This window comes from Pithys albifrons, chromosome 15 (genome assembly GCF_047495875.1).
Source record: "Pithys albifrons albifrons isolate INPA30051 chromosome 15, PitAlb_v1, whole genome shotgun sequence".
Lineage (NCBI taxonomy): Eukaryota > Metazoa > Chordata > Aves > Passeriformes > Thamnophilidae > Pithys > Pithys albifrons.
This window is the reverse complement of record NC_092472.1, coordinates 1,761,174-1,788,718: the sequence shown is the minus strand read 5'-3', so window position 1 is coordinate 1,788,718 and position 27,545 is coordinate 1,761,174. Positions and strand designations below refer to the sequence as shown.

The following is a 27,545-nucleotide window of genomic DNA, read 5'->3' as shown; positions in this document are numbered from 1 at the left end:
CCCCGCCCCGGCCTCGCGCCCCGGCCCCGCCCCCGCGCCCCGGCCCCGCCGGCCCCCGCCGCGCCCGCGGCGCCAGCACCAGGGAGAAGATGGCGGACGATCCCAGCGCCGCCGACCGCAACGTGGAGATCTGGAAGATCAAGAAGCTCATCAAGAGCCTGGAGGCTGCCCGCGGGTGAGCGCCGGGCCCGGGGGCCGCTGCCCCGGGAGTGCTGGGGGGGGCCGGCCCGAGCGGGGACACGGCGGGGCTGCCCCGGCCCGGCCCGGCCTTTGTGCGGCCGCGCGGGGCCGGCGGCGCTCGGGGCAGGGCCGGGCCGGGCGCGCAGGGGAAGCGGCACCGCCATCCCCGCACGGCAGACGGAGGGCTCCGCACAGGCCAGGCCCCTCCGCCCCGCGCGCCGGCCCAGAGCGGGTCCCCGGCCGGCACAGTGCTGGTCCCGGGCTAGCCCAGTGCGGGCCCCCGGCCCGGCCGGCACAGAGCGGGCCCCCGGCCGCACACCGGGCCCGCTGGCCGGTCTGGTGCCAGCTGGCAGCGGGGACGGGCGGATTCCTGCCGGAGGAGACGCTCCTGTGCCCCCTGTGCAGCCTTGGGCTGCTCCCCAGGGACCGGCTGGGCCGGGGAAGGAGCGGGGACACAGGGCAGGGACGCGGGGGCTGAGGCAGCACTTCCCAAGTGCTTCTCTTACTGACACTCACTTGATCTCTCTCACCCTTCCAGTGGAGGGGCTCGGCTCGATTTCCCTCAAAGCAGGCTCTTCCAAAGTTTGGGTAGTGTTAAATTTCAAGTCTCTAATCCCACTTATGATGTCCTGGCACTTTGGTTTCTTTTCTTTCCCACCAGCAGTAAAATTGCCGGCTGTTCTGCAGCTGCCCCATGCCAAAGGTGCCTATTCCGGTGGGTAACTCGGCAGTGGCTGATTCCATTGGTCAGGAACCCACTTGGGCTTGAGGAATTGTAAGACCTCAAGGTTGTGGGCTGTAAAACAGCAAAGAAAGTGTGTCTCAGGATACAGTGTGATAAAATAAGAATGAAGGGTCACTCTTTGGCCACCCCTGTGGCTCCAGTTTCCTCGGGTCACCTGAACAGGTGTTACTGTACCTGGGGCACCACTGGCACCGTTCTGTGTCCCCCAAAAGCTGTGGGGCACCTCACAGAAGCCGAGCTGCCCCTTGCCATTTCCCTGTTCTGTGTGTAGAACAGGCCAGGGAATCACCGAGCTGGAAACTAACCCAAGCAGGAGGGGAACTCGACCCACAGGTCTCCCTAAATATATTTTAATCTGATTTATGATGCAGCTGGACAGAGATGGGGCTGTGGGAGAAGGGAGTGAGGAGCCTGGGCTGCCCTTCCCTGTGGCAGAGTGGACTTTGCCTGCCAGAGCTGCTCACTGGGCTGTGCCTTTGCACGCTGTGGGCAGCACAGGCTGCACTCGGGGGGTCCCAGCGGGCACAGAGCTGCTGCCTGGTAGTGCAGAGGGCAGTGCCACGGGCACCCAACTGCAGCTGGAGGAAAAGGTGCCTGTGACAGCACTGAGGGAGGCTCAGGGGTGTTCTGGAAATGTAGACTGGGCATTTTGGCTCTCCCTGAATTGAAGTGTGCCCTCCTCTCGTGTTGTTTGAGGTAGGAGAGTGTTGCAGACAAGAGGGTTAAAGCTGATGTTGGAGAGCTCCTGGCACAGGTGGGGCTGAGGGGCAGTGGCTGTTGGGGCTGTTGGCTTCTGGGGGCACAGCCCAGGGGCCTTCCCTCATCCCCATCCGTGCCCCCTGGCACACCTGCCTCGTGCTGAACATGGCACAGCCACGGTGAGTCTGTGTGGGGTTGTGCTGGACGTGGCACAGGCACGGTGAGTCCCTGTGGGGTTGTGCTGGACGTGGCACAGGCACGGTGAGTCCCTGTGGGGTTGTGCTGGACGTGGCACAGGCACGGTGAGTCCCTGTGGGGTTGTGCTGGACGTGGCACAGGCACGGTGAGTCCCTGTGGGGTTGTGCTGGACGTGGCACAGGCACGGTGAGTCCCTGTGGGGTTGTGCTGGACGTGGCACAGGCACGGTGAGTCCGTGTGGGAGGTTCAGCTGAGCCCCCTGGCCCCAGCACCTCTCTGAGGTGGTTGTGCTGCTTCTGGTCCTTGGTTAAACACGTGCTGAGGCACCACCTGAGCAGGGCTGCTGGTGGCAGCAATCCTTGGAGCGAGGGTGGGTGGGAATGCCCCGCTGTGCTGCCAGGGAGGGGTGGCCAAAATCACCCACCTGGGGTCCAGCAGGGAGAAGGGATGCAGCCCATGCCAGCTCCCTTGGCACGGGAAGGGCGAGCAGTGGAGCGGAAGGTGCGAGCAGTGGCACGGGAGGGGCGAGCAGTGGCACAGGAGGGGCGAGCAGTGGCACGGGAAGGGCTAGCAGAGGAGCAGGAGGGGCGAGCAGTGGCACGGGAGGGGCGAGCAGTGGCACGGGAGGGGCGAGCAGTGGCACGGGAGGGGCGAGCAGTGGCACGGGAGGGGCGAGCAGTGGCACGGGAGGGGCGAGCAGTGGCACAGGAGGGGTGAGCAATGGAACAGGCTTTTCCGGCTTTTGGGAGAGTTGCTTCCTCTTCCTGCAGAGTAAGAAGACCTGTTTGGGGTGGGTTAGGGGGCAAAGCCTTTAAACAGTGATGTGGAGGGACAGGGACTCCTTGGAGTCTCCACCTGCCCTTACTCATGTCCTCCTAATAGTGACCCAGCAGAGTGTCCCAGATTCATGTGCTGGTTGTTCCTGCAGTGGATCAAAGGACAGGAAATGGAGGAAGCTGGAGTTAGATATTCAGTTGGCATGTGGTGGTTGGGGCACCTCTGCTCTTAGCCAGCTGTTTTGGTAAAATCCCAGTGAAGTCTGCAGAGTGTTGACAAAATGTGAAGTGGGCAGGAGACCAAGGAAGTGTTTTTATGGTCTGGGGGATAGATGAGGGAGGGGGCAGTGCTTGGTCAGAGCATGGAGGGAGTAGATTAGAGCTTCAGCTTTACCAGAAGCTGATCAGCTGGAGGCCAGTGAGGGTGGGACTGCCTCAGACTTCGAGGTAACATCCGAGCAGGAGTGCTCTGTGTTATCTCCCAGCCCTGCTAAGGAAAGCAGACTCTCACTGATCTGCATAAAAAGTCTGTCAAATCAAAATAATGAAAAATAATTTTTAACATCCCCAACCCCACCTCAAACTCTGACTCTGCTGCCAGGAAGCAGAAGGAGCTGTTTATCTGTGCTTTGCTTCCCGAACCAGAAGTGTCTCTTATCTGCTGCCAGCTCTTCCAAAGTTGAGTTACAAACTGTCTGACCCCGTGCAAAGTTAATGGGTTGATGTTTGGGAGGTGCAGGGGGAGCAGCTGGTCCTGCAGAGGGGTGTGAGGGACAGCAGTGGGGCCTGAGTTTGGTGCTGCAAGCAGTTAACCCTTCTGGCCAGAAGAAGATGAAGGTGAAAGGCTGGTCATGAGCCAGTTAAGGCCTTGACACAAGTCCAGCCTTGTCATTCATCTCAGAGCTTGGAGTGCTCAGACTTTCATCAGACATCTCTGGTTCTCTCCTGCAGAGGGGTTCATTTTGCTTTTAGTGCACAGGCAGGTTTTGTGGAACAGATTTGGTGAAACACTGTGCCCCAGGAAGTGGCAGCTGTGTCTGCCCAAGTGGAGGTTGCAGAAGCCCAAGGAGGAGGAGCTTTAGCCACTCTTTCCCTTTATCCTCTCTTGGGGCTTTTCTGCTGTTGCTTCGTGCAGTTTCCCAGTGTCAGTGCTTAACTGACAATCCCTCTTTGTTCCTTTGCTCTCTGCAGTGCTGAATAGTTAGCTGGGCTATGGGCAGGGGTTTTTGCTAATCTAAGCTGTAAATGCTTGGCAAAATCAAGTATCAGCAACAACAAGCAGTCTCTTTGCTAGGAGAGGACCTGAGATGTTACATTTGAATTGTGCCTGGGGAGTTTCAGGCCTTAGACACAGTGGCTTTCTTTGTGCAAACACCTCTGTTCAGCAGTGGGACTGACCCCTGCATGGCCAGGTGGGCATCCTGACCCCGGGTGAGGGTGCAACAGGTGCTGGTGCAAGGTGTGGAGCTCCCTTAGATGGTGGAACCCTCAGGAACCTGCTCCCTGGAGACATCTCCCTTACCTGAACTTGCTCTGCTCGGAGCAGTACCCTGTAGTTATTTTACTGAACCCAGGAAGGAGGAGGCAAAGAGTGGGGTGTCTCTGAAGACTCTGCCTGCAAACACAGCTGGGCTGGCAAACTGTGTGTGGAAAAGCGTTTTTCCAAATTAGGTATTTTGGGAGGTTGGGGGAACAGGGCAAATGCTGAAACTAAGTCTTATTCTGGTTATAACTGGAAGAAATGTATCAAAGCAGGAGGAGGGAGAAATGGCAGGAGAAGGAAAAGTCTTGGTGTCTGCAGAGCTGTGGGAAAGCAACATAATGCTGTTTCCTACCTGGGTTTGGATTCTGCCAGGTTGAGATATTCTGCCATGTGGGAAAAACCAAATATGGGAGAAATAAAAAGTCTCCAGGAAGGAGAGAGGCCTGAAAATACTTGGGAATTCTGGCAGAGTGTAACATAGTTCTGCTTGAGGGTGGACAGGGTCACCTGTTGCTTGGACATGAAAGATTTGCCCAACTTGCTTTTCCCAGAAAGCATCATTTGCAGGTGGGTTCTCCTGCAGTCCATCTGGAGTCTTGCTGGTCCTGATGGAAAGGCCTGACCTTGGAATTAGCCACGCACTGCTGCTGTTTCCCAGCCTTGTGGAGCAGGGACAGGAGGCTGTGCTTCTCCACACCTTTTTTGGGGTGTCCTGGGATGGTGCTGCCTTTGTGACCAGGCAGGCTGGCAAGACTGAGACCTGTCTGGACAACCTGGTAGTTCTGGAGAACAAGCAAGATGGTCTTGAGCTGTTCCACTGATGGGATGGTGGGCCTTTCCCAAAGTGTCCTGAGCCCCCACCTCCCCCCAGTTAACAGTGCAGCAGCCCCAGCTGCTGGGGTGCTCTGGGGGTGACTGGGGTCAGTGGCAAGGCTGTCCTCCACTGGTTTACCTTGTTCCCAGTTTCTTTTGAGCCAAGGCCTGGGAAGCTGCTGGTGCTGGAATTCTGTGCTGCACTGGTGAGCTGGATTCCCCCTGGATTAGGGAGCACATTCCCAGCTGCCCGAGGAGCTGCTGCAGCGCTGCCTGCGGGTGGGTGGGGGGTTCTGGTGGGGCTGAAGGGGCAGCTGTGCTGGAATAACTTGGACAGGAGAATATTTGATGATTAAACCTGTTGTGGATTCTGCTCCTGCTCCATGCAAGGCACAGCACGCTGGACAGAGGGGTGTACTCTGCTGCAGTGAGTGCAACACCACCACTGGCTCCAGACAGGTACCAGCACAGCTGTCTTGGCTTAAAGGGATGTCACACACCAGGAGGAGCATTTGGTGTGAGATTTCCTTGCTGTGACTGGTTTCTGGCTGCACTGCCAGAGATGTGTTGGTCCAGGGAATGCCTCCCCTGCTCCCAAGCTGGCAGCAGATCTTTCTGTACCTTCTGTGTCAGGATCTGCTTGTTGTGGCTGTGCCTCAGCTCTGGGCTCTGGGACAGTTTAACTGTTCATAGAGTCATAGAATCAATTGGGCTGGAAAAGACCTCCGAGATCAGCAAGTCCAACCCTTGATCCAACCCCACTGTGATCACCAGCCCAGGGCACGGAGTGCCCTGGACTGGTGATCACAGTGGGGTTGGATCAAGACGTGGTAGATCAAGACGTGGTGGATTCTCACTCAGTGCCACATCCATAGAATGACAGAATGGATTGGGTTGGAAAAGACCTCCGAGATCATCAAGTCCAACCCTTGGTCCAACTCCAGTCCCTTTACCAGATCATGGCACTCAGTGCCACGGCCAATCTGCGTTTAAAAACCTCCAGGGATGGGGAATCCACCCCCTCTCTGGGCAGCCCATTCCAATCCCTGAGCACTCTCTCTGGGAAGAATTTTTTTCTGATCTCCAACTTCAGTTGCCCCTGGCAGAGCTTGAGCCCATCGTGCCCCCTTGTCCTATTGCTGAGTGCCTGGGAGAAGAGACCAGCCCCCACCTGGCTGGAACTACAGGATCTGTTTCTGCAGAGCTGGATCTTTCACCCTGGAACAGGGAGTGTGGTGGAGACCTTGCACCAGGCCTGGGGGAGCTGGCCCATCTAGGAAGGGCAGTGTCAAGGTGCTCCTTGGCATTCCAAGTCCTGCTCTGTTTCTTGGGTTGCAGTGGTGGTCTGTCCTGCTAGTGCCAGTCATGGCATAGCCTTGAGCATCTTTCCACTGCAAACTGCTGTGTCCAGTGGACTTCTCTTCTAGAAAAGTCTTGCTTCAACTGGAACTTGGACTGGGCCAGCCTTGGGGTAGCCTGCTCTTTGTCACACTGATGGGAATGTGGGACATGACTGGGGCAAGGACTGGAAGGGGAAGGTCTGCAGGGGGGCATGTAGAATTTACTGACAGTGAGTGTTCTGCCTTGGCTTTATGATCTGCCATTGCAGTGTGGAGTGTTTAGGGAAGAGGTTCTGATTTAAGTTCTTTTCTAAGCCAGATTGCTTCCTCAGAGTAGTGCCTTGTCAGGGGAGTTCCTAAAGCAGGTAAAGGCTATAATATTAATTCTGCCTTTTGCTTCTGTTGTTGTGAGGAGATGTTTGCGGAGAGGCTGGATAGAAATCTAGTCCATGGCAGAAGGACAGCTGAGGGCTCTGTGGCAGGGGACCAGGTAGGATGTACAGCTGCTGCTCACATGCTGTTACCCTGCTCCAACTGCTGGAGCCTCTCCAGGCTGCCAGTCTGCACAGGTTGGAAGGTGAACATGGATTTCACAGGAGCAGGGCTGCTCAGACCTCTCAGGGCTAAGGTGGTGTCTTGTGTTCCAGGGTGGGTGGTCTGAGAAAGCCACGCTGTCCTGTGGCAGGTGAGAAGGCAGCTGGAGCTGGGGAGGGTGTCCAAAAGGTTGCTGACATCCTGCTGGTTGCCTCTGTCCAAGTGTAAAACCCTTCCTGTGGTCTCTGTTCTACCTGTTCCTTTTGAATCACGGCAGCAATTAGGAGGTGTTGTTTGGAGGGTGCTCTCCAGCCACTGGTTGAAAAGGACCCCAGCCGGGAGGTCAGAACTCATCCCCCTGTCGTTCAGCAGCCTGGTAGCTCTTCTACAACTGCGTGAATCATTACTGAGGGGTGTGATTCATGCACGGATCATCATTCACATCGAGCTAATGAATGAGCCCCTGAGGAATGACGTGGTGGGAGATGGGAAAGAGCACCTCAAAAGAGGACAGACTTTTTTGGCTTGGTGGCAACTGGATTTCTTTTCCCCCCTGTTTGCCACCTATTCCCACGTAGCTCTGAGGCATTAACATCTTAACAAGCAAATCTGGATTTGTTGTTTCAGTCCCTCGGTGTACATCTTGTACCCAAATGGCCCATTAGCATAATGCAACAAGTCTTTTAAACTTGGAGCATTAATAATTGGAGAGGGAGGAGGGAGAGCAGGGGCGCTGTGGCAAAACTGAGCCTCCCAGTGAGTCACAAATGTCTGAAGTGCAGAAATGTCTGTTCCACTTCCCAGTAATTGGGCATCCGGGCTTTCTGCATGAGGTCAGATGCAGCCAATAGGGCCTGTTCCAAACATGCCTGTGCCATTATGTGCTGTTTCCTTTGATCCGAGGATTCTGGGGTGGCATTGATTCACCTTCCCCTGGGGTGTGCAGCATCTGCTTGTGCTGATTCAGTGCTCTTCAGCAGTGCAGGGTGAGGTTGGGATCTGCCCCTGGAGTGATTTGGGATCTGGGTGCTGGGGGTGGCCTGAGCAGCAGCCGCAGGGTTGGAGCTGCTCCAGTTGGGGATGGGGGACCGGGAACATGGAGCTGCTTGCACTGACCTCTGGGCAGGTGGTGTGTGGTGGGCCAGTCTGCAGGGGCTCTCTGTTCCTGCTCCCTGTGCAGCCCTCAGACACATGATAGCTGGCCAGACTGCTGGGGAGGAGTGCAAGTCCATGACCTGCTTCTCCGTCCCCTCCGCGCTGTCCCCGGGGAGGGAGGCGAGCCGAGCCCAGGAGGCACATGGTGGCAGCAGGCCAGGCTGGGAGGGGGGAGCACTGCCTTGCCTGACCCCTGGGGAGCACCAGCCAGGCCTGCTCCTCTGCTGCAGCAGCCATTTGCTGGCTCCCTGTGGGAAGCTTGCCCTGCTGGAGCACTGAGGGAATCAGGCTCACTTCTCTCCTCAGGGTGGGTTCTGCCACTCAGTAAGCTTGGTGGCATCTGGGGGCTTTTCCTCCCTGGGAAGGTCAGGGGGTTAGGGTGGGAGGGCAGGGTATCTTTCCAGGACAGTCTTAATGTTTGCCTTCAAGCTCTTTCTGGTTACACAAAGTGCTCTTTCTGTCCAATCTGCCAGCATTAGCAGAAAGTGATACATAAGATTCCTGTCTGGGGCTCTGCAACAGGGCTACAGCAGGAGAGTCTGGCTTTGTGTGAGCCATGGGGGAATAGCTGCATGGTCTCATGCTGTGCTGCTAAGTGGTTTTTCTTTGTCCAGGGTAGAGGTGGCATTCACAGACTTAGGAATGTGGTATCTGGGAAGGGGGGCTCAATTTCTCCATTTAATGCTTATGCTGAAAATGATTTCTGAGGGAAGATTGGCTTGGTCTCCTGACTCTGCAATCCCCTTCTCATACCCACTCTGCCCCCATCTTGTGCTTTTTCTTCCCTTCCGAGATGTCACTGGATGCAGAGAGGTGAACTCTGCCTTGCTTTTGCTTGGGAACTGGTCTCTTCATTGCCATCATACCTTGTTTTGGATGACTTGGAAACCTTTGAGGTACAACTTCTGTTGGTGTTGCGTTTTAGTGGATGATCCAGAGTTCTGTGCACTCTGGTGAAATGCAGAGCACCACTGAGGTGTGGGTTGTGAGGTTCCTGCTGAAACTGCTCTAGGAAGTTCTGCCAACAGTGGCTTTTGCTCAGCTCCACATTAAACTAAGAGGAGCTCTGGAGGGTCCCACTGTGAGCTCAGCAGTGCTGAGTGCTGTGTCTGGGTGTCTGTGCAGCACTTGTCTCCTGCTCGAGCTGTGCTTGGAGCCCAGTGCAGGAGCAGGGGGCAGATTTCATCTCTTTCTGGTGGAGACATCTTGGGGCTGTTGCTCCCAGGCAGCAGAGAGGTTGAGGCACCTTGGCTGTGTTTGGGGCAGAGCAATCCACTGGTACTTTCACAGGCAGCGCAGGCTTTGGCTTCCAGGTGGTGTTGCCTCTGAAGCACTGGAAGGATCACAGACTCCTGAGAGTCTCTGCTCTTTCCTAGCAGGCTGACAGGATTTCCAGGAAAAGTTGTGCAGCTTTTGCATCTGCTGTTGTCTCTCTAGATTTGGCATCTCAAGTGGACTTGAGCCTTTGTCTTATTAAAAGACATTAAGTCTTTAAAGGGCACAGCTGTGGCCTGTTTATGTCTTCACAGCCATAATTCATAAGTTGTGAGAGCATGTGCTTCCCCGTGGCAAGGTCAGAGCTGTTGCCTGCAGGGCTGGGGTGGATCAGGAGTCCCTGTTGGCCTCTGTGTTGTCACAGAACCCAAACCAGCAATTTTGTACTCGCCAATTCCAAAGGACACTTCCTTTTTATAGCACTGTATTTGACGTCTCTGCTCAGATACAGGATCAAAAAATACTTTTTACTTACATCACTGATTCTGTGGACTGTGCCCTCCAGTTTGGTGAAGCATCACGTGCCCACAGTGCTGTGGGTGTTCAGAAGCAGCTCTGCCCTTGGACCTGTGGCATGTGCCTTGGGTGGCACTGCTGGCCCCTCTCTTGCAGCTGCCTGTGGATGTGTCAGTGATGGAACTGGTATAGCCATTGTATAACTTGGGTGGTCTTGGCTGCCCAGGTGGCTTGGGCTCCTTGGAATATGTTGTGCCTGCCCAGTAATCCACAGTCCTCCTGGATGGAGACCAGCAGAGGTTACCTGGGGAAGGTAACATCCCTTGGAGCACTGTGTGGCAACAGTTGTTTCATGGAAAGCTTCCTGGCTGTGGAATGTGGTTAGGATCAGATTATCTGAAAGCTGTTTGCTCTGTGCTCCTGCCAGGCTCTGGCAGACTCATACAGGCCTCATGCTGCCCTTGGTTCCTGGGCAAAGCAAGATGCTCATGAAGCTGTGCCCTGTAAAAATAAGCCCATTTTGAGTCCTAGAGAGTGACTGGCCTCCCTTTCCTCTGTGTCCCCACATTACACAGTGTGCTATTAGTGTAAAATGTTTCATTGTGGAACAGCTACAGCTCAGCTGCTGTTTGTCAGGTCTCTGATACCACAGGGTAGGCCAGTCCCTGCTATTTATATAGCATGTCTGTGAAATTAATGCTCTCCTGTGCCAGCACATATCCCAAATTGCAGGAGACAGGTTGACTGACTGTTCCTGCTCACACTTCTGGCTGTGGCTGCCCTTGTCTGCCAAATCCAGGGGAGCTGTGGCTGCTGGTTTGTTTGGTGGGGCATGTTCAGGTAACCATTTCACTGGCACAGTGCTGTGTAAGGGGGTGGGAGCCTCTTAGAAAACCACTAGGCCACTTTCTGCTTTCAGCTGAAAGTCTAAGGATCTGCTCAGCTGTTCCTTCTGATGAACAAGAAAGTAGAAGCCAAACCCCTGCAGGTGAGGATGAACACCCAGAGCAGGAGGCTCCTCTGCCAGCTCTGATGGAGTACACGTGGCAGCTCCTCTCAGGTGTGGTGCCCTGCCTGCTCTGGGCACTTGGCATCTGCTCAAAGAGTCACACAATGTGCTGAGTTGGAAGGGACCCACAGGGATCATCCAGTCCAGCTCCTGATCCTGCACAGGACCATCCCCAAGAGTCACACCCTGTACCCCAGAGCATCATCCAAACACTCCTGGAGCTCTGGCAGCCTTGGGGCTGTGCCCACTGCCCTGGGGAGCCTGGTCAGTGCCCACCACCCTCTGGGGGAAGAGCCTTTTCCTGAGATCCAACCTGACCCTGCCCTGACACAGCTCCAGCCATTCCCTGGGTGCTGTCCCTGGTCCCCACAGAGCAGAGCTCAGTGCCTGCCCCTCCTCTGCCCCTCCCGAGGAAGTTGTCCCTGCACTGAGGTCTCCCCTCGGTCTCTTCTTCTCCAGCTGAACACACCAAGTGCCCTCAGTGTCCTCACACGCTGCCCCTCCAGGCCCTTCCCCATCTCTGTTACCCTCCTTTGGACACTCTCTAATGGCTTCATAGCTTCCTTATATTGTGGTGCCCAAAACTGCCCCAGTATTGCAGGTGAGGCTGCCCCAGTGCCGTGGATGATGCTCTGGGGCACAGGGTGTGGCTCCTGGGGATGTTCCTGTGCAGGGCCAGGAGTTGCACTGGATGGTCCTTGCAGGTCCCTTCCAAGTCAGCACGTTCTGTGGTTCTGTGGTCCCTCTTGGGCAGCACAGGAGGACCTTGCAGGGAAAATGACCTGCTTGGATGCTGCAGTGCCCACCTGCAGGGGGAGTGGCAGGACTTTCCCCCTCAGCTTTTGGGGCCATGTGAGTGGGGATTCAGCACTGCCCACATTGCCACTGGCTGCAAGGAATTGTTAACGTTTGCTCTGAGGTCTCTGTATCTGGGAGGGCTGCGTGTTTTGTGGTACAGTTGTCTGAAATTCCTGTAGTAACATCCAAGTTTTAATAATAGAACAGACTGTCCTATACACAAACCTTCATTTTCTAAAGAACTCACTGTCTTGGGGGAGCAAAATGTGCCTGTTCTTGCTTCCCCTGTTCCCCCAAGCAGCTCTCTGCCAGGCTGAGGCTGTAGGAGAAAGTAGGAGCCTACCTGCAGTGTTTAGGAAAAGTTGGAGCCCGGATCCTCAGTGGATCCTGGAGATACCTAATGCTGCTCATTCCAGGCAGTGATAGATCTGAGCTAATTGCCAGTTCCTGGCAGGGCTGGCACAGTGAGCAGTTCCCACAGTGCCGGACAGCACAGGGCATCTGCCCTTCCAGGGCTGGCACCTCAGTGCCCCTGTGGTTCTTTGTAGTGTGTGGGCTGGTGCCCTTCGTGCTCCTGATTGTTCCTGCTCCCTGCCCAGTGGCACACATGGAGCTGGGCTGTGGCTGGGCTGCCCCTTCCTGCAGCACAGACACCTCGGAGCATCCATCATGGCCTTGGGTTGGTTCCCTGCCTGCTGTGCAGGCACTCCTGAGCCCAGAATAGGGACAGCAACTGGCTGTGCCTGCTGCCATCTCCCTGGCTCAGCTCTGTCTGAGAGCATCAGCTTCCAGCTGCTCTGGCTGTCCTGAACCAGGGGGAGACCTTAGCAGTGCCCTGAAACTGGGATTGTGCTGAGCAGGATATGTCTGGAACTGAGTCCAGCCTTCCTTCAGGAGCCCTGGGGGTGGCCCAGGGAAGCAGCAGCTCGTTGCATGTTGGATCCCCGGGTGCCAGGTGAGCACTGCCCTTCATCTGGGTGGGTTACTCAGTTCCCCACAGTACCAGGTGTGTGTGGCAGCTCGTGTGGGGCAGGCTGTGAACATCCCACTGCTGGGAGCAGGGTCTGCTCTCTGGAAAAGCCCCTTTTGGGAGGCCTCAGGGTGATTCAGGGGAAACACCTTAGTTGTCCCCAGGTAAATGCACTCCAGAGCCTGGTGGCAGCTCATGTCGGGATGGGATTTGCAGAAGTACCTGTCCTCTTGTTGAGACTGCAAGGACCCAGAGGAAACCTGGAAATTGTCTTACTCTGCAGAATAACCTACTTATTTCCGAGTGGTTTTGAACAGCAGCTTTCTTAGTTTTGTCTCACTGTGGTGAGTTTAGCAGATGCAACCACAGGGTTTTTTAGACCTTGTCCTCTTGCAGTAAGGTAACATACAGGTCCAAGCTTGCTTGAAGAGGGGGAAAAGTGCTCTTCCATGGTAGGATAATGAGGTGTTTGTGCTGTGTGAGGGAGTTCTGCAGCCACCCTTATTCCTGCCTGCCCATCTGCTTCAGCTGGTGTCTTGCTGGTCTCAACCTCTCTGGGTCGTTCAGTGCCCTTGTGCTTGTTTGAGGGAGACAAGCAGGGGGTGCTGACTGTGCCCCTCAATTCCCTGGCTGCCTAACGAGCTGCTTGGGTGGCTGGGCTGTGCCCAGCAGGCAGTGGCAGCAGCATCGTGTGGCAGGGGCTCCCCCTTGGGTTGCCTGGGGACACTGGTGACAGGCTGGCTGGCTCCTGGTGCTCCGGCCTGCCAGCAGCCTGGGATGGCACGAGGTGCTCCAGCCACTGCTGCTGCTCCCCTGGCAAGCTGCATCCAGCTATTCTGCTGGATTCTGCAGGAATTGGTTGGAGCCAAAAATATCTCTGGCTGTGTAGTGGTGAGAGCATGCCAGACCCAAGAAGGGCACTTGATGTTGGTAGTGGAAGGTGCTGGAATTTACTGAAGGGTTGGACCAAGCACAGTACTGTGGTGTTGAACTAGTTTGAGATTTAAATGAGGAGGAGTGCATCGTCTGAGAGACACTTGTCATTTGTTTGTTTGCAGTAATAAATCACGAGGGCTCGTGAAGGCCACCGTGTTACCTTGGGCAGGGTGTTCCCGAGGAGCAGGGCTGTGGCTGCTCTGTAGATAAGGTGCTGTGTGTGCTACAAATACTCCCAGTTCTGATGGCCCTGGTGGGATCTGGGGGTGCTCAGTGCTCAGCTCTGGGACCGTGGGACACAGCGTGAGGCCAGGGCTGGCATCTGAGGGCTGGCTGGTGCTTTTTACTGAAGAATTGGTCTTGGGAGGACATACTGAGCATTCCTTCTTGCTTTTCACAGAGGGGAAGAGGCTGGAGCATCAGGAGCAGCTAAGGGGGCTCAGCCTGGAGAAAAGGAGGCTCAGGGGGAGACCTTATCACTCTCTCTAGCTGCCTGATAGGAGATGTAGGTGGTGGGGGCTCTTCTTCCAGGCAACCAGTGACAGAACTCTGTCTGCTCTTTCCCCTGTCCTCAATTCACAAAAAGTTCTGTGAAATCTCTTCCTAGCAGGAGAGCCAGGGGGCACCCAAGGGGCATAACAGTCCCATTCCCACCTGCTGCACTTGGATGCCCTTATTGGATGCAGGAGGTTGGGTGTGATGTGCAGAGCTTTCTAATCTTTGGGAAGTCTGAGACTTTCTTCTTTCAGAGGAAGAGATAACTCAAGAGTGCTACTTTCAGGAAAGTCGGGAAGAGTTGCTTTCATTCTGATCAGCCTCCTACTCAAAGGAGCCTGCTGGGAATGATAGGCCATTATCTCTCTCCTAAGGCTGGTGCCATTCACTGGGGTAGCAAACTGCTTTAATTGAGTGGGATATGGAGTGTTCTTGGCTGGTGTGACCTGGAAGCCTGGGAGCTGTCAGCGTGGCTCAAAGCTCCTGGGAACGAGGCGTGCAAGTGTCTCTGTGACTTTCTTGATTAGTGTGTGTGGGGATCTTGGATATTAAAACCAATTAGTTGTCTTTAAGGTCAGGCACTTATTTGACCTACCAGCATCTGTTTCAACTTGGCCTGGATTGAAGATCTTTGGGAGAGGGCTGTACAACTTCTGTAAAGAGGCTAATGAAGTGATGCTTTTTAAAGCACTTCCCTGCTGCCCTTGTAGCCCAAACACTTCAGGCAGGACATCAGTGCATGACAGTCTGAAACAGCAGCAGGCAGGCACTGGGTTAGTCTTTTCCTCCCCTAAGAAATGTAAAAGAGCAAAACCCTCTTTTTTGATGTCTGAAAAGCACTTTATTGGCTCTCTGACTCAGAATCCTGAGAAGAGGTTTTTCACAGGGCTTAGCTGGTTTGCCCTTGAGAGAGGTATTTGATTTTTATGCTGTTACTCTAATGGGAGGCATGAGGTCTGGTTAAATTTGAGACAATGCAGAAGCAGCACTTCAGACATCTCAGGTAGTTCAATGGCAAATGGGAGGTACCTGCTGGGAGGCAGATGGGAACTTCCCCAGTTTTCCTTTTGGCTTTGGATGGATTTGAAACATGAGGCAGTTTGGGGGATTAGGACCTCTGCAGGATCTACCCCAAAGCTGTAGGAAAAATGAATATCAAACTTATTTTCATGTAATTTAAGCTTTTTCTGTGATTTACGGGGTCTTATCTCTTGACTCCATGCCTGGGGTTGGTGCTTGTGAACCAGCAGTGGTGTTCAGTTAAAGTTTGGTTAAAGCAGCTGGAGAGATGCTCTGGAGAGCAGAGTGCTAGTGGGGAAGTAGGAAAGGCTGGCTGAGGCAAAGGGATCCTTCCAGTGTTGTTTTCTGTATTAATCTGAGGAAAACAAAGTGTTCAAACAGCACTTGGGCTGCCTGGTGCTCCAGCTGTCTGAGAACAAATGGAATGGTCCTTCAAGTATGTGGCTGCATTGTTTTAAATAATCTCTGCTGGGAGCTGCTTCCCAGCCTTCAGATCCCAGCCCTCAGCCTGCACATATCTTGTTTTTTTCCCAGAGTAGCATCCCAGGTTAAACAAGCAGCTTTTGGAGGACTTGCTTGGTAGTGGCAAACCTGAGCAGTGGGTTATGGAGTCAAATCCTCTGAAGAGCCTGTTTGTTTCATTTCGTCTCCCATTCCTGTCCATCAGGAGGGGATTACACTGGTCACAGTGAGGGAGTGTCCTTGGGGAGGGTGGTGTGGAGGCACTGCTGCTTTGCCTGCTGGCTGCTCACAACCCCTCTCCTTTCCCTCCTCAGCAATGGTACCAGCATGATATCCTTGATCATTCCCCCCAAAGACCAGATCTCGCGAGTGGCAAAGATGCTGGCGGACGAGTTCGGCACCGCCTCCAACATCAAGTCTCGAGTGAATCGCCTTTCAGTACTGGGAGCCATTACATCTGTACAGCAAAGACTGAAACTCTATAACAAAGGTAACTGCTAGCTTGTATGGATGCTGGCACACTTCCCTTTCTTGGAAGCAGCCTTAAGTTTTCTGCTAATCAAATCTCTTGACCTGTGCTGCTGTTTTGCACTGATACTCCAGGTATGTTGCCCTTGGATGGCTACTGCAGGGGTGGACTTTGGGACTAGAATAGCAAGGTGGTCCTTGTCTTTAACAAACAGGCTCATGATTCTGTCCTTAGCAGTGCTGCCTCTGCTAAACTTGGCCAGATTAGGAGCTATTTATTCCAAAACAGTTCATTTGCATTAAAGTGGTGATTGTGCATCATCAGAAGCTTCTGTGTGCCTTATGCACTGTGCAGCTGCCATCATTTGGGAGGGAGCAGACCTAGCCCATCTGAAATGAGCTCTGGAGTTCAGCATTCTTGCCCTTACACTGGCACATGGCCTTCCTTGGGATGGTCAGTCTGTAAATTCACTGCAGGAGGACCAGAAAAGCTGTTCATCCTTTTTCTGAGTCCTGTGAATTTGCAAGCTCCTGGATTTAACAGACCATCCTAGGCATAGGGGCACTAAATGAGTTTGTTTTCCATTGCAGAGCTCTGGGAGGGAATGAGGTGGGGAAAGGGAAAGTTAAAAATTTCATTTCAACTTGGCTTGAGTCTCTAAAGGCCTGACAGTTATTTATTGATGAGTGCAGCTTGCTGTGTTTCTTAGTGATCTAAAACTGCATCGTGTTGTTTATAGTACCTCCAAATGGTCTGGTTGTTTACTGTGGAACAATTGTGACGGAAGAAGGAAAAGAGAAGAAAGTCAACATTGACTTTGAACCTTTCAAACCAATCAATACGTCGTTGTATTTGTGTGACAACAAATTTCACACAGAGGTAAGAATGCTCCTGTTGCAGCAGCCACAGTCAGCCTGCTCTGCTGGGCTCCCTGGGCCTGTGGGGACAGCAGGCTTTGGGGAGCACATCCTTGGGGAGGGCCACGCAGGGCTTGGGACTGGCCACAAGTGTGTGATGTTTGCTGAAGGCAGTTGGCACCCTGTGCAGCTCCTGCCACAGCCCAGCCCGTGACTGCTGAGCTGGTGGGACCCACAGCATAAGCTCCTCTCTGTACCTGGAAGCAGGGTGCTTTTTTCTAGGCTGCAGAGGCCCACAGATCTTATTCCAAGCCAGGCCTTAAAGTACTGCCAAGATAATTATCAGTGTTGCCAGTCTTGCTATCAGATGTGTTAACTGAAACCCTTGATGGAGGACTGGCATGGGCCTCATCTGTCTGGGATAAAGCAGGATTATTTCTATCCAACAGCTAATTAAGTTAAATGAACAGTTTGAGGCATATTTAAGGTAATGTGGATTATAGTAGCCCATTGGTTTCCTCTCTGTGTTTTGGCTGTGGCAAGTGCAGAGGTCTCAGTGTTTGCAGCAGATCACTGACTGCCCCTCACATCCTCGGTGTTCACCACCATAAATGTGTGGGCTGAGGTTTAATTGCCTGTTGTCAAACCCCTGTGACATGGGCTTGGCAGGCCCTTCAGTGAGCTAGTTCTGCTTGTCTGCTTGGGATTTGGGAGGTCTGATCCATAGCTGGCTTTCAGAGGGCAGGAGTACAGGAAGGAATAACACCATGATGCACAGGTGGGGCACATCCCTGGTGCTGTGTGTCCCCACAAAGGATGAAATCCCAACACATCTTTGACCTACCAGGAATACAAACCCATGCACAGGTCCAGGTCTGGAGTTCTGCTGAGTCCGTGTGTCCATGAGCAAGTGAGAGCATCCAGCAGAGAGCTAGAGGTGCCCAGCCCAGGGGTTGCTTGTCCCTGCCCTTCTTGGCAGTGGGACAGTGTGCCCTGTCAGGAGAGGGAGTCATTGGGTGTCCTCTGCAGCTGCTGCCTCAGGCACTGATTCCATCCAGCACTGCCCAGCAGGCTGTTCCAGGAGGCCCTCTCAGTGCACTGGGGCTGGTGTGTGGCACTGCTCAGCTGGAGAGTGGCAGTGACCTGAGAGGAATCTGTGATAGCTGCAGCTCCTAATGATGTGGTTACTGACAGCACCTCCCTCCGTGGGCTGTTTGCTCTCCCCTTTGGAGTATGTCACTATTTTACTTCTCCAGAATCAAGTGGAGCTGTACAAGCCTCCTGTGTGATTGGAGCACTGAATTCTGGGGTTGTCCATCTCTTTGGTTGCAGAGCAATGCCTTTAACCCAGGGGTGCCCCCGGCATGGACCCTGAGCAATGGACAGGGCAGCTGGCTCTGTGCACCACAGATTTCCTGGGAAAGTGAGGGGGTGTGAAGGAGCAGGAAAGGAAGCTCTTCAACTTCAGGGTGAAGCTGCAAAGAGGAAACTCAGTGCAGGCTGCAGGAACAGAACAAAAGCAGTAGTGTCCTTTTGGTCCCTGATAGGTCAAACAGTGGAATTGCTGACACAGAACTAATAAGGGGAGGCTGAGGGAATCACTGATCACTGGAGACTGCATTAAAATAAGGGAATCAAGAACATCAGAGCTGCAGTCCTCTGCTGCCTGGCAAGAGTTCTCTGATAAGATTTCCTTTGGGTATTTTATTGCCTGTGTGAAACCGAAGTCACTCCTCAGGGATCTGAGCCTGATGTGTGTCTGAGGGCAGGGCTTACAATGACTTATTTTGGTACCTTGGCTGGAGCTTTCATTCCAGTCACACGATTTGCTTGGCTCTGTCCCAGTTAAATAGGTTGCAATGTAATATGCCACTTCCTCCTCTCATTCATCCCACAGCTGAGGAATTAATACAGCATATTTATTTTGGCCAGGGGATTCCATTAAACCTTAGTGCCTGTTTCTTTGAAGCTTGAAAGCTGTAGACTGGGCTGTGTGGATTTTGGAAGAGGATGACTGATGGTTTTATCCTTTCAGTTCAGCCCAGCAATCAGGCAGGCAGGCTAAAGGGCCTGTGCAGTAAACCAGCCCCACCACTTTCAGTATTAAACTGGTGACTTAAAGCAATCTGGAGTTTGACAAGTTTCCCCTCCTGCTGATGTGGGTGTGCCAGCCAGAGAGAGGCTTCTGGCTATTATTTTTGTGGAGCATGTATAAGAGAGAAGGAGTGTGTGTGCTGGATGTTTTTACCTGCTCAGGTAGGGGGCCCTTGAGGTGGCAGTAGCTGACAGATTCCCTTGGAAAGGGAGTTCAGAACTGGGGGGCTTGTAGGTGCCCCACACACAGAGGCAGAGCAGGGCAGGATGTTGGGCAGAAGCAACTCAGCCCCTTGATACTATGCAGTGCTTTAGTTGTTGGTCAGCTTCAGTGACCTTATGGGATGAATTCAGCTGCCCTCTTTACAGGGAAGAAAACGGAAGGAGAACTTCATTTTGCAGCAAATGTTATGACTGTCTTCTCCATAAGCAGTTATGCACAGGGCAGTTCCTGCTGCTTGTGTTCTGTAAGGCTGAGCCTGCCACAGGCACTGGAGATCTAATCGTTCTGCCTCTGGGGCTTGAAGGCACCAGGTACAGCAGACCAGAGGCTGTGTCAGGGCTTTGGAGAGCAAAACAGAGAGGACAGTGAGCTGAGCAAGTTGTGCTTTCCTGGCTGGAATGCTGGGAAGATTACTCTTCCAGCTGTGCCAGGCAGGGAGGTGATACCAACTCAGGTGTGCCAGAGCCCATCCCTGGGGCTTTGCTGCCACACCTGCCTGAGACCTCAGATGAGGAACTGGCAAGGTGGTGAAACAGTGATCAAAAGTAAACTTGAGTTCCCTTTGTGCTCTTGACTGTGTTGTGTGAGATTGGATTACATACAGAAGGAATCCTTCCCTGTGAGGGTGGGCAGGCCCTGGCACAGGTTGGGCAGAGAAGCCGTGGCTGCCCCATCCCTGGGAGTGTCCGAAGTGTCCAAGGCAAGATTGAATGTGGCTTGGAGCAACCTGGGCTGGTGGAAGGTGTCCCTGCCCATGGCAGAGGGGTGGGACGAGATGAGCTTTAGGGTCCCTTCCAACCCAAACTATTCTACAGTGATCTGGAATAGTCACAACTCCTGAATCTGCTGCTCTTCCTCACGTTTATTTGTCAAACAGACAGCAGTGTCCACATGCAGAGCTAGAATGGGTTGAGTGTGCTGTTTGTGGTGGCCTGTGAGAGCCAGGGCCCTCACCCTGGTGCTCAGTGCCACCTCTGCTCTCTGTTCCAGGCCCTCACGGCACTACTCTCCGACGACAGCAAGTTTGGCTTTATTGTAATAGATGGGAGTGGGGCACTCTTTGGGACCCTGCAAGGAAACACACGAGAAGTGCTGCACAAATTCACTGTGGATCTTCCAAAGAAGCATGGTAACACTCTGCTCTGTCTGCAGCGTGCCCTGGGGTGGGGGGTGAGGGTCCAAGCAGGGAGCTTGGCCTGTGGGGATTTAGCTCTACTCAAATCTTTGCTCCCTTGGAATCTGACAGCAAAGCCTCTAGTCTGAACCTTCTGTCAGAATTAATGAATCATGGTAACATGTAGTTGATCTTCAAAGTGGCACTTTTTATTTCTTGGTGCATTTGACCCTTTTCTTGGTTTTGGGACAGTTTTAACTATTAGTAGCACAAGTAGTAACTCCACCTGGTAGAATCTTTTAAAGTTTGCATCTGATGGTGTTGTGTGCAAACCCCAGGGAAGAGCAGGAAACTGTTCCCTGCAAGAAGCACAGAAACCTTACGGAGCAAGGAAGATTCAAGTTCCATAGTTCCATTATATAATGCTGTGTTGTACCAGGCACTGATGAGTTCAGCAGGTTGTCTGTTAGTACCCCTGGCCTGCTCCCCTGTGTAGAGTGGAGTGGGACAGAATGACATGGAAATGTGTCCCTCAGTCAGTCTGTTCAGCAGAGGCTGCTGGGCTGGCCTGCTTCAGCAGAGCACCAAAGGAAGTGAAGGTGCAGCACATGCAGGGTGTGCACAGAAGTTCAGTTCTATAGAGAGCTGTGAGTCTGTAAAGAAAGAAAAGAAAATGAACCTGTTTTCCTCTGTCCATGAACCCTCTTTATTCCCCTACTGTGGCAAACCCACTCTGAGGGCTGCAGCTGCCCTTGGTTGTCGAGGCCTGGCTGGGGCCGTGCCCTGCTGCCCCCCTGCAGGGCAGGGGCTGCCCAGGCTGGCTCACCCCTCCTTGCAGGTCGGGGAGGGCAGTCTGCCCTGCGCTTCGCCCGCCTGCGGATGGAGAAGCGGCACAACTACGTGCGCAAGGTGGCCGAGACAGCCGTGCAGCTCTTCATCTCCGGGGACAAGGTCAACGTGGCTGGGCTCGTCCTGGCTGGCTCAGCTGATTTCAAAACTGAACTGAGTCAGTCTGACATGTTTGATCAGGTGAGTGACCTGTCCTGAGCAGAGTGCCAGTGTGGCAGTGATGTGGTGGTGTTGGCAGTGCCTCTGAGAGGCCTCTGGGGAGGAGTAACTTTTGTGTCTGAGGCGATTTGGCCAAAACTGAAAATGTGATGTATCCAAAGAGGTCTGCCTTTCCCAATCCCTCCTTGCAGGAGAGCTCCTTTTCTTAAAACAGTGCTAATAAGAAGTCTGTCCTCCCTGATTTGGAAATGGCATTCACATTCTTTGTGACCCCAAATCTGAAGCAGAAGCTTTATTGGAATTAAACTCCATTTAACCTAATCTTTATGTCCTCATTGCCTGAAAATTGTGGTTCAATATTGTGCATTCAGAGGTCCCTCTGACTCAGAACTTGTGCTTGCAAGTGAAGCCCTGTAGCTGAATGCAGTGACTCCTGCCAGGCCTGAACTCTCGTGGTGGGATGAAGGAATCTGATGGTCCTGCTCTGGAATAGATTAATTTTGTCCTGTCTCCTCTTCTCCTTGGGTAGCGGTTGCAATCCAAAGTGCTCAAACTAGTTGACATTTCATATGGAGGAGAAAATGGATTTAATCAAGCAATTGAGTTGTCAACTGAGGTCCTCTCCAATGTGAAATTCATCCAAGAGAAAAAGCTAATAGGTAAGTGCTGCTTGTGCAGGCTCCTCCTGAGCCAAATGTGTGTGACTGAATGTGCTGGTCATGCTTTGAGCCCCTGGCAGTGCCTCTGGGCTGCCCCAGCCCTCCATGCTGGCTGAGACTGTGACTTGTGATCCCTTCTGCTACCTGGACACCTCAAATGCTGCTGTGGAGGGGCTTGGTTTGGTTATTTTTGCCTCCCCATCTTCTTCAGCCTCTCTTAACCTTTCACTAGAGATTAGTTCCAGGCCTTCTGGTGACGGTGTCTTCTTCCAGTTTCTTGCATTGCAGTCCAGCTTGTTGCAGAGTGTGATGTGGTGAGTGCTGGTGACAGTGTCTGTCTCTGTGCCCCGCTGCAGGACGATACTTCGATGAAATCAGTCAGGACACGGGGAAGTACTGCTTTGGGGTTGAAGATACACTAAAAGCTTTGGAAATGGGAGCAGTAGAGATCCTGATAGTCTATGAAAACCTGGATATCATGAGATATGTGCTGCACTGCCAAGGCACGGAGGGTAGGTGGTACTGTGGGGGTTTGACACCGAAGCTGTCCCTGGGATAGGTCCCTCTGCAGGAGCTCCCTAAGGAGATCTGGTCACAGGGAGGTTGTGCAGGCAGGGCACTGACCTGCAGCTTCCCAGCCCTGGGGGGGGAAAAGTCCTGTAACAAGCAGGATTTCCCTGCAGAGAGGGAATGGCAGTGCCAGGGTGGCAGTGTGTCCCAGGGCCAGCCTGGGACCTGCCTCCCAGCTGTGGAAGTGCCATGCCAGAGTGAGACTGACGTGGCCCTTACAGCCAGAAACACCACTCTCACTGACTGCAGACAAACCCTGTGCTACAGCAGGACCTTTCCCTCTTCTGGTGTTGGCACTACAGCTGCTCTCTGCTGGTGTGCCCTCCTTGGTTGCTCAGAGAGCTTCAGGTGGACAGGAGAGCAGTGTCTGACCAGACCAGCCGAGTTGTAACTGCTGGCTGGGCTCAGTCTCTTGCTACCTTTAACCTGCATCTGGTTCCCTTGTCCAACCTAACACTCTTTTTTTCCTCCCCTCAGAGGAGAAGATCCTGTATTTGACACCAGAGCAAGAGAAGGATAAATCCCACTTCACAGATAAGGAGGTATTTCAGCTTGGGCCTTGTGGGTTTGTTCTCAGTGTGTTGGTGCAGGGCTCTGGACATCTGGGCTTGGTTTACACAAGCACATGAGCACAGTGACCTTCTGGCACTCAGATGACCCTTCAAGGCAGGAACCTGTGGCTCTGGCTGTCCACCTCCAGTGTAACCCCTGCACTCCAGACTTGCTGTTCTCCAATCTTCCCTGCTGCCAGTGCCAAGGTTGTGTGGATGGGCTGAGGTGACAGGCAGTACAGGGGCTTTGGCCACCCTCAAACCAGCTGCTGCAGCAGTTTGGTGACCGCTATGCAGGCCAAGGTGCCAAACCATTGCTCCCTGCTTACTGTGCCCTGCTTTGGCCAGGCAGAACCCCTGTGAGGGCAGAAGGCATGACATGGGTTTAGTGCCAGGGAGTGTTTGCTTTGGGATGCATTTGAAGTGTGGAGCTGTCCTTTGCTGCCTCTGAGTTTCCTGCCTGTGCAGGTCAGAAAGCCCTGCTGGGGTGGGGGGTGTGTCCCTTGCCCAAAGGGTGGGCACCTCTGGCTCATCAGAGTTGTGCTGGGGAGGCCATTTCCAGCTGCTTTCCCTCCTGGAGGGGATTGCTGATTCCTTCTGTGCACAGAAGGTTTACTGTGGTATCTGCAGTGATGTGGTTTTTTGTCAATAATCACTTGACCTTCTGCTTGTAAGCTGTGCTTTTGGCCTCTGTTTGCCTGGATCAGTGTTGCTGACTGAGAACAGCCCTTGGGTGAGTGGGCTGGAATCTTTGCAGGGTGTAGAGCAAGGCTGAAGGAACAATGAAAACTGAGTGTGCCATGAGGTGACACTTGAGTAGAAGAACAAACAAGGCATTTTCTCCCTGGCTTTTGCACCAAGTTCCGTATTAGAGAGGCCCAAAACAAGGCCTGTCAGTGTTTAATTTTACAGCACCAGGAGCCTTCTGCCAGCACTTGCCTGGCACAGTTGTGTCAGGAATGCCTTCCACCCCAAGGCTCCCTGTGGGGCTCCTGCTGTCCCTCTTAGGAATGACAAAACCAAAGTGATTTTTAAGCCAAAGCCAACTTATGGTGTGAATTTTCTCAATAACCAAACATGCAGTGACTGTAACAGTTTATATTATTTATTTCTCCCTTCAAATGTCTCCACAGACTGGGCAGGAACATGAACTGATAGAAAGTATGCCCCTCCTGGAGTGGTTTGCAAACAACTACAAGAAATTTGGGGCAACATTGGAAATTGTTACAGACAAATCACAAGAAGGATCCCAATTTGTGAAAGGATTTGGAGGAATTGGAGGTAAAGTGCAAGAGAAAAACGTGGAGTTTTTTAGTGGTTGATTTGATAATCTGGTGCCAACAGTGGGATTAATTTTATTCTTGTTGGTCACGACAATGGCTCAAGAAACAACGTGTTCACCAGGGATGTCCAGGTGAATTCATTCCATGTCCAGCAGGGTGATGGTGCCTGTTGTGCAGCTGTCCCTTCCCAGCTGTGCTCCTCAATCCCTGTGTCCTCCCAAGTGCTCAGGGTGGGCTGTCCCCCATCCCAGCTGCTGTTTCAGGAGGGTCCTGAGCTGCCTCACTCTGCACAGTGCCCCATGTGAGTCTGGCAGAGGTGCTGGTGGGTCCTCTGCTCCAGGCTGGCAGAATCATTGGCAGGGAGAGCACAGCCACCTGCCATGCTCCATGTTCTGCCCAGGCCAGGGATGCCAGGGCAGCTGGGGCTGCTTTGCTGCTGAGCCAGCTGTGCCTGGCTGTGAACCAGGGGTGAGTGTATTGGAAAGAGGAATTCCTAGCCCCAGAGAACCAATCAGAAAGAAACAAACTGGGATCCTTTGGCTACATAAGGCCCAACAGGATTCTAAATGTTAAGGTTTTTAATTCCAGGAGTCTTTATTTCCTGCCAGATCCAGGCTCTTTGCATGGGATCCTCTTTGCTACCAGGCCCTGTAGGCTGTATTGGAAATACCCTTCACCTCAGCAAACCTTTCCAGGGCTACAGACTTCCCAGATCCCTGGATTGGTGTCTGGGTGGGAAGAGTCCAGGAAGAAAGCCACTGAATCCTGCTTTTACTGCATTATAAAGGACACTTCAGAGCCAGCTGCCCTCTGCATTTGCCTGACAGGCTTTGTCCAAGTGGTTACATTGGAACAAGGGATCTGCTACTGGTAGTTTTTGGAGATACAGTCCTGGAAGAAACATTAGGAGGGAAATCCTTCCCTGTGAGGGTGGGCAGGCCCTGGCACAGGTTGCCCAGAGCTGCTGTGGCTGCCCCATCCCTGGGGGTGTCCAAGGTCAGGTTGGACAGGGCTTGGAGCAACCTGGGATAGTGGAAGGTGTCCCTGCCCATGGCAGGGGGTGGGATGGATGTTTTTTAAGGTCCCTTCCAGCCCAAACCATTTCCTGATTCTGTGATATGATGGTAGAATAGGCTCAGCTTTTCCAGGAGAAAGCTGGCCTGGCTGGGCAGGTGGGTACTTTTCCTTTTGGCAATGAATTCCCCATGGCATTTTTCACTCCAGCTGCATGTCTGCTGTCAGGGCTCAGCAGGAGCCCGAACTGGCTGCTGAGCATCAGCTGGGAAGCTCAGGAGGTGCAGGCAGGGCTCAGGAAACTGTTCAGGGGAGTTGTGAGGGAGCTAAAGAGTGTTGTTCTCGCCAGGTATCTTGCGGTACCGAGTGGACTTCCAGGGCATGGAGTACCAAGGAGGAGACGATGAATTCTTTGACCTTGATGACTACTAGGTAGTCGAGCTGGGTCCGGCAACAGTGCCTCGCCCTCCAGCATCCAACCCAAGGAGAAACTCATGGTGGAAGACACAACAGATCCCTGCCTTATGAATTGGAACATTTCCAGAACTTGATCCACGAGCATTGGATTAAAGAAAGCAAAACCCTACACTTTGATTTGTCATAGTGTCAGTACAGCAGCAAACTACTAAGTTCCTATATGCCACTTTGGACTAATTTAAAAAAGAATCCCAATTTTTACTTTTACTCAATGGTGAAATTGGTTGCTCTTGTATTTTATGGAAATGAATTTTTTAACCTTCATGATACATTAACTGCTGTAAACCTCTTCCTTCAAAAATTAATAGAAGTAAGATCCTACTGGTTTGTTTCTTTATACTTTGATTGGAGAAATCAATTGCTGCATTTGCAGCGCCGTGACCCATTTACATGGCATTCTCAGTTTAGACTGCAGGAGAAATGTAACGAGGCTGGAGCCATTATTCTCTTCTAAAGCTTGAGGAGGCACTGCCCTGTGCTAGTTTATGATGTGTGGCTTGCAAATTCCAGTGGTTTGGGGAGGCTCACCAGCCAAATGTGCTTCACTCTGAGCAGAAACGCTGCTTTTACAGACTAGGAAATGCAGCTCACGACTCGCAACCAAAACGCTGCTGGAGCCTTGGGCTTAATTTGGATTTGAGCAGTGCAGCCTTCAGGAATCTTTTTTTTTTTCAGTCTTGACAAAAATAAACAGATTTCAGTGAAGTAAGGTACACTTGGCTTTTTGTTCCTCAGTTAAGTTTTTCTTTTTGCTTTAGGACTGCGTAAGGTTTCCTTGATTATGTGAATTTGAGCCCACAGTTCTTTAATGGCCGTGGGTATTTACAGGAATACTGAGTCAGTGAAGGCTGAAGCTTTAGTGCTGGGGTTGTGGAACACTGGATACCAACCCTTGGAGCGCTGGCACAGCCCCCTGGGGACCCATCTCCCAGCACTAAGGCAGTGTCTGCCCTGGAGGTGCTGTGCCCCTCGGGGGTTGGAGCCTCTGGGTGCCCCCAGACTCCCGAGGCTTTGTGCCCTGCCCATTCCAGGGAGCACATCCTGACCTGCTGGAGGGTCCTGCAGGCGAGGGGGGCACTGGCAGGGATCGTGCCCATGCACATGTCCTGCTGCTTCCCAGGCTGTGGTGCTGTGCCCTGCCAGGGCTGTGTTCCCCGGGCTCTCCCCGCGGGCACTGCCCGCTCCGCGCTCCCCGTGCCGCTCCCGCCCGAGCTGCCAACCTGCCCCCTGCCCCAAGATCCCGGTTCACGTGAACAGAGGGGGAGCTTGTCTTAAAGCCTCTGCCACGCTGTTCCTTGAGGTCCAAAATCCCCTGTGAGCAATACAGTGTCCCCCTGGTCTGCCCTGGCAGGTGGCTTTGCTGCCGCTCTCGCATCCAAGCTGGAATCTCTCACGGAAGGAGGGACTGGGTGTGCCGTGGCTGTGCCCAGTCCCAGGTCTGAGCACCCCTGTGGCCCTCACAGCAGTATGTTCTGGATTTTGCCATTGTAAATGGGTCTAATGTGACATGACAAGACCACAAAAATTGGATGTAAATTTACATTTTTGAATATACTGCTTGTTGTTTCACATGATACATTAGGGTATGCAGCTCCTTTTTGTAGTTTTTATTTTTACTATTTAAGTTTGGAAATGATGCCAAATTTTTGTATTTCTTTAATCAATGTGTTCTCTTCAGTGATATATATTGCATTATATATTGATGTGTATATCAATATATACTGATATGTATTACACTTACACATGCAAACACGTTCAACGGGGGTGGAAATTCCCAGCCTTCGCTACTCTATAGCCTCTGCAGAGAGATCCCAAGCAGTGATATCTTGGTGTTGTGATGTACAGAAATGGAGAAGAGTATTAAACCATATTTAAGAATATA

General features: G+C 52.9%; 1 protein-coding gene across 1 annotated transcript; it reads left to right on the top strand.

Annotated features, from left to right (window-relative positions):
• ETF1 (eukaryotic translation termination factor 1) lies at positions 1–27,545 on the top strand. The gene is made up of 10 exons (XM_071570248.1): positions 1–175; positions 15,659–15,834; positions 16,553–16,692; positions 19,978–20,116; positions 20,940–21,130; positions 21,639–21,768; positions 22,125–22,280; positions 22,816–22,880; positions 24,023–24,170; positions 25,536–27,545. Exons 1-10 carry the CDS (start codon positions 90–92, stop codon positions 25,616–25,618), a joined length of 1,314 nt encoding a protein of 437 aa, XP_071426349.1. The 5' UTR covers positions 1–89; the 3' UTR covers positions 25,619–27,545.